Source organism: Chinchilla lanigera, unplaced genomic scaffold, assembly GCF_000276665.1.
Source record: "Chinchilla lanigera isolate Chin_1 unplaced genomic scaffold, ChiLan1.0 scaffold00015, whole genome shotgun sequence".
NCBI classification, from domain to species: Eukaryota; Metazoa; Chordata; class Mammalia; order Rodentia; family Chinchillidae; genus Chinchilla; species Chinchilla lanigera.
In genome coordinates this window covers 9,144,917-9,151,605 of record NW_004955416.1, presented here as the reverse complement: position 1 = coordinate 9,151,605, position 6,689 = coordinate 9,144,917, and the positions used below count along the sequence as shown (strand labels likewise).

The window sequence follows — 6,689 nt, the reverse complement described above, 5'->3', positions numbered from 1 at the left end:
GAACTTACAGCAATCCTCCTGCCTCAGCCTCCCAAGTGCTGGGATTACAGGCGTGTGCCACCATGGCCGGCACTATCCCATCCGTTTTTAAAAAGTTTGCAACAGTGTCTTGCTGTGTTGCTCAGGATATCCTCAAACTTTTGATCCTCTTGCTTCCAAGTAATTGGAATAGCTGTCCAAGTAATTGGGGTTACAAGTGTGCATCACTGTACCTGGCTCACTCATGAGACTTTAACTTAGATTGTTCTTCCTAGACTGTGGGTTTAGCTGAGTGCTATTATCCCCTCAGTCTATCCAGTTTCTAATGACCTAGGAATTCTGCTTTGTGATTTATTACTCAATTCTTCTCCCACTTCTGATCACATTCCCTTCACTCAGTATGGCTGAGTTTGTCATTCCCTTGGGTGTTAAAAATTTCCTACTGCTTAGAAATGAAAGGAAAAAGCAGTTTGGTTAATGATGACAACCACCTCCCCAAAAAACCATGTTTGTTTGTATAGTAGCACTTTTTCCTTGAGGACTTCAGGTCTCCTGTTCAGACATAGTTGTAATTCATAATGTAAGTAAGATACTTGAAGTTTTCAAGATATATTAACTTTTAAGTCTATATTGTGAAAAAGTAAGGAATCCAAATTTGTGCCCAGAAGTTATTTCATAGGTATTACAAGCTTTTCAAGCCAATTAAAGTAAATACTGAGTTTAAGATTTAGGTCAAGTTTAGAGAAACCTAACTGGGGAAACTTTTGTTTTGGGACTTTCATTTTATAAAGGCCTCATCGCTAGGAGTATAAACTCGATTCAGACTGAGAAGGTTCACGTTCCTCCTCTACCACTTGCTGTCTTACTCTAAATAGGTTACTTGATCTCTCTAATCTTTAGTTTCCTTGTGTAAAAATATTAAAAGCAATATTATTTGCCTCAGAATTGTGAAAATTAAGTGAAGTAACCTATATAAAGTACTAGCTTGCATTAAATGCCTGACAGTAAGTAGATATTCTGTAACTTTTCAGTAGTATCATTCAAAGTTTTGAGCACCTGCCACATGCTGAGCACTGTTTTGGGCAAACCGTACATAGTTTGTAAAGGAAAATGGTTTTATACATGTTGCTGTGATGTTTCCTTAAATTTAATTCACGCTTCTGTGAACTCTATTTAACATGAATAGTTCAAGCAGCTGAAGCTTCTTTATAAAAACTTCTAGCTCATAGAGCTCCGTATAACACTTATTATGGGTACTGCTTATTTGGTATGTGCTATTTTACTCCTGTTTGTGACCTTACTTATTTCCTCAGCTAGATTCTAAGTCCATCATGGACAGGAACTGTGCACAAAAGTTTTCTTATGCCACTAACAGTTGTTGAATGAGTGCTTGATAAAGTGTTTATTAAAGTTTGCTATTCAAAATGATTGAGAAACTACATGTTCAAAAAACTTTCAGCTGGGGGCTGGGGATTTAACTCAGCGGCACAGCACCTGCCTGGCAAGCACAAGGTCGTGAGTTTGATTCCCGGTACCAGAAAAAAACCAAACCACCCCCCCCCGAAAAAAAAAAACTTTCAGCTGAAGAAATTATATATTAAAGGCAGCTGAAGGAGCATAAAATTGTGTTAATAGTAACTAACAACTATGAAATATACTTTTCTTACTTTAACAAGTTGCATAATGTCAAAATAATAGGGAAAAAATTCCAGAATATGAACCAAGAAATACAGAAACATCCTCAGAAAGATGGTGCAAATGTGTCAGATTTTTAATATTCTTAGGGTAATAAGGAAAATAATATATTGTTTAATTTTAAGTTAATTGAGGAATATAAATTTAATCATTATCTTTAAAGATATGAAAGCAACCACTATTATAAGTAAAAATGGATTCTGTTGCATAATATGTCATAAGGGAGAAGGACAGAGGGGAAGTTTGGTGAGTTGTGTCTTTCCAGGAAGCATAAGAATTCTTTTAAACCCATAATGAAAACTATTTTTCTTTCAGCCAAGACAAGCCTGCCAGTAGCAGCCAAGAAATAAACTCAGATGGCAGACAGCCACAGTGGAGACGAGAAGATCGAATCCCTTACCAAGACAGAGAGAATTACAGTCAGCCAGCAAGGCATCATCGTGGACCTCCACAGTGGGATTGGAAATGGGAAAAAGATGGCTTTAACAGTTCTAGGAAAAATAGCTTTTCACATTCTTTGAGGAATAGTGGTGGGCCAAGAGGATGTGCTGGGTGGCATAATGGGGTTGCAAGAGGCTCCTCAACTTGGTTTCACAACCATAGTAATTCTGGAGGAGGTTGGCATCCAAATAATGGGATGGTGGATTGGAATTATAATAGTCCAGGAAGGAATTCCAGTTGGCATTCTGAAGGAACAGGTGGTTTTTCCAGTTGGCATATGAACAACAGTAACGGAAACTGGAAATCCAATGTACGTAATATAAATAGTTGGAATTACAATGGCCCTGGAGACAAATTTCAACCAGGCAGAAACAGAAATTCTAACTATCAAATGGAAGACATGAATATGCCATGGAACAAGAAGCCTAATATGTCAAGCAAATACAATCAAGAGAGATATAATTGGCAACGGCAAGATAATGATAAAGTTGGTACAGTTGCAGCATATAGAAATCCTTCTGAGGGCTTTACCAGTGATAGGTTTCTTTCTGAAGGCTTATGTGACTTCAATTTTGAGCAACCAGAAAGCCAGACTACTAAACAGACAGATGGTTCAACTACCAAAACTGGTGGAAAGAACGGCAGTGTAGCACGGGAGAAGCTCCATCGCTGGACTCCGTATCCTTCCCAGAAGACTCTAGATTCACAGTCAGGATTGAAAGAAGTCACTGGTAGTAAGTCAGAAACAACAGAGAAGCCTCTCTTTGATTTTAGCTTGATAACTGCAGGACTACAAGCACCGCTGACTAATGAAACTGGTAATTCCCCAACACTAAAGACACAAAAAGAAAAACATAATGGATCTCTTAATCGCAAAGCCTCCTCTGACTGCCCTGATTCCAGTGAGGTGGTGAGAGCTTGTTCCGTTACAGATAACCCTAAACAAGGACATAACTCAAATAAGATACTGTCATTGAAATCTCCACTTCTGCCACTCCCGGCCACTAAATCCGTTTCTCAAAAGCAAGATTCAAAGACTCCCTCAAAAAACACCAAAACAAATTCTTTTGCTGCAGAAAACTCAGATCCCTTGAACAAACCCACTTTAGAAGATAACCACAGTTCTTCCTCTATGTCCAAATTGCGTAGTTCATGTCCTCGTGTTTTAAAAGCGAGTAAGACTACATCTGGCACTCAGAAAGAATCTGATGTTGACTTAAATGATACAATACAAAAAGCCAAAGAAGTGGTACAGAGTCGTGAGTCATTACAAGATCCACCTCTTAGCACTTTTGAAAGGACCAGGATCTATGCAAAAGCAAGTAGGAATGTAGAAGAGTCAGAAAAAGGATCTTTGAAGATTGAGTTTCAAGTACAAGCGTTAGAAGATGAAAGCAATGAAGAAACATCTGACACAGAAAAGCATAGAACAAAAATTGGAGCCCTAGGTTCTGCAACTACAGAAGTTTTATCCTGCAGTGCTCATACTGTTGATGAGAAAGAAGGGGATGACCAGATCCAAAAAGTATCTGGAAAACTTTCCTCCACCTCATGTAATTCCACAGTTCATGAGAATGAGTCTGAGTTACAAATGCCATCTGCAGCCAGTCCACACTCTGGCTTATTACTAGATTTGAAAACTTCTCTAGAAGATGGCCAGGGTGATAACCCTGTTAAGTCTCACGTATCTTATGAGACAGAAACCTTTGAGAGTACTAGCTTGGAAGGAGAACTTCACAAAAGTGATAGTCAGCCGTCGGGTTCTCTCCTGCCCGAACTAAGTAAGCTTGGCTTTCCTGCCTCACTCCAGAGAGATCTAACGCGGCACATTAGTTTAAAGAGCAAAACTGGAGCACACCTTCCTGAGCCAAACCTAAATAGTGCTCGGCGCATTCGCAATATTAGTGGTCATCGAAAGAGCGAAACAGAGAAGGAGTCTGGGCTCAAGCCAACCCTACGACAGATTCTAAATGCATCTCGCAGAAACGTCAACTGGGAACAGGTCATTCAGCAAGTAACCAGGAAAAAGCAAGAGCTGGGCAAAGGCTTACCCAGGTGCGTGCCTCTTTTCAGTATCTTTCTTGCTTTCATTTAAAGTTACCCTTTGACCTTGGTGAAGAGAATTCTACTTGTTTCATTTAGCTAAATATTTGTTAAAAATACCCATTGTAAATGTCTGATTTAATTGACTATCAAATACTGAGTAGTTACTGTGTGACAAATAGAATTCAGTCTTTCCTAGCAGAGAATGCAGTTAAAATGGAAATACACTTCCTTCTGAGAAATTAGAAGGGCACAGGGGGAAAAAGAAATCATCACTCTAATTAATTAATTAATTAATTTTTTTGAGACAGGGTTCAGGCTACCCATGAACTCATTTTGTAGCCCAGGCTGGCCTTGAACTTGCAGATCCTCCTAACCTCTGCCTCCGGAATGCTGGATTACAGGCTCATCATGCTAATTTATTTTTTTAATTTATTTTATTTTTTTTCATCATCACTTTAATTTAAAGAGGCTAGAAAGTAACAGAATGAAAATGTATGTCCAGAAATCTCTATCTTTGTCTAGATCTTAATGTTAGAGTATAACTGTTTTAGTGGTTTAGGTATAATTGTTCTATTACCTTCTGCATAGAATCTGATAGTTACTTTTCTATAGGTATACTGGGCGTTATACTTAGGATCACAAAATAATTCCTCTTAAAGACTTTTGTGATATTTTGGGTATTCATTTTAAGGCACAGTGAGTTTCTAGACTTTTTGAATGGTAAAGCAATGTGCAAGATAAGTTTACAACTTGAAAATCATAATTCTGCAGTGTTATACAGTTATCCATGCTTAGGGCCATTTTTGTCCTCATTGAAATAATGGATTTATTTTGTTTCCTTTTAAAAACTTTTCCAGACCTTATGAGTAGTACTTGAGATTAATTACTCAACCTTGCCACAGTCCCTGGCACTTGTGAATATTTACTTTAAAAAGTTTCTGTTTGGTTTGTTTGCTTTAAAAACTGATGTATTTATTGTAAGTTTATAGCTTCATTTGAAATAAAACTCAGGTTTTATTCCTTTATGTGTTTTCTCACAGCTGTAATCAAGTCTCTTAAGTTAGGACCTGTGACATTTTATTATTTATAATATATTTACTTTATGCCTGGATCACTTGCCTATCAAACTGAAGTACTTTAAGGCAGAAAGCATCTCATTCATTCTTGAACTTAACAGAGCCTGACACATTCACTAGTGTCCCTCCCCCAACCAGGTCTGATTTTTATTTTTTCTTTCTTTTTTTTAAGGTTTGGCATAGAAATGGTACCTTTGGTTCAGAATGAACAAGAAGTCTTGGATTTGGATGGGGAGCCTGATCTGTCTAGTCTTGAAGGGTTCCAGTGGGAAGCTGTCTCCATTTCCTCATCCCCTGGGTTGGCCAGAAAGCGAAGCCTTTCTGAGAGCAGTGTGATCACAGAGAGGGCTCCTGTGTATAGCTTCTTCAGTGAGGAAGGTACTGGCAAAGAAAATGAGCCCCAGCAAATTATTTCACCTAGTAACTCCCTGAGTGTTGCACAGAGTCAGAAAGCAGCACTGTGCCTTAAACAGGAAGCAACACCTCTGGCTGCCTCCCTCAGAACATGCGAAAGGGCTGAGAACTTCGCTATCCGAAGGCGACATAGTACACAATTGCCATCTGACCATATGACACCTTTGATGCATTCAGCAAAAGATATGAATAGCCAGGAATGCTCTCCATCGCCATCCAAGACTCACAGTGCTCAGGAGAGCACTGGAGAAGGAAGCTGTCTGTCATCAAATGCATCCTCAGTCTTTGCAATCTCTAGCTTGGCAGATGCAGCTACAGATAGTAGCTGTACCTCTGGTGCTGAACAAAATGATGGCCAGAGTATTAGAAAGAAGCGAAGAGCCACTGGAGTGAGTATGATTTTCCTGGTTTTTTTTTTTAATAGAACATCTTACGTGGTGACTTGTTAATAAGAAAGCCTTAACTGTTTGATTTTTCATCCTGGGGTTGTGGTTCTCACTACTCTGGAGAATAGAGTTGTGAGGCTCTTTCAGCCTACTGGTTTCTTTCACTGAGTAGTTCTGCTAAACTAGATGTAATGTAATATGAATGTACAGTACCAGGAAAATATGAAGTCATGTCTAAAACCAGTCTCCAACCCAATGATTGTTTGTATCACTTGACCACGGATAAGTTATATCTTCAGCTGTAACTTAATCTGTTTTCGTAGATGCACTCTGTCCTGCTTCTCAGGAAAGGCATTCTGCTGTTGGATTTGTAGGGTTTGTATGATTGTTGCATTCAGGACTATGAGATTTAATATTAAAGTGGTTTGATACTATTAAAGTACATATATTTGCTATATATTCTATATATAATATATATAGAATATATATATACCTTTCTTCTTTTCTCCTTTCCCCCATCCCAGTTGTTCTTTCCTTTTGAACAGTTTCTTTTCCATTCACAATATCTGTTAAAGGACTAATTCTAAAGCAGTTTTAGAACTTCAATATTGTAGAACAGACGGCGCCCCCTGGTGGTTGATAGTGATCTGAG

The 6,689-nt window shown here is 38.5% G+C and overlaps 1 protein-coding gene across 3 annotated transcripts in view; it reads left to right on the top strand.

Annotated features, from left to right (window-relative positions):
* The window catches only part of Znf106 (zinc finger protein 106), a 64,772-nt gene that overhangs the window by 31,978 nt on the left and 26,105 nt on the right, over positions 1-6,689 (top strand). For all 3 annotated transcript variants that reach the window (XM_005381333.2, XM_013512461.1, XM_013512460.1), the window contains exons 6-7: positions 1,990-4,170; positions 5,410-6,040. In XM_005381333.2, the coding sequence (XP_005381390.1) occupies positions 1,990-4,170; positions 5,410-6,040 (2,812 nt within the window). The remainder of the gene's footprint in view (positions 1-1,989; positions 4,171-5,409; positions 6,041-6,689) is intronic.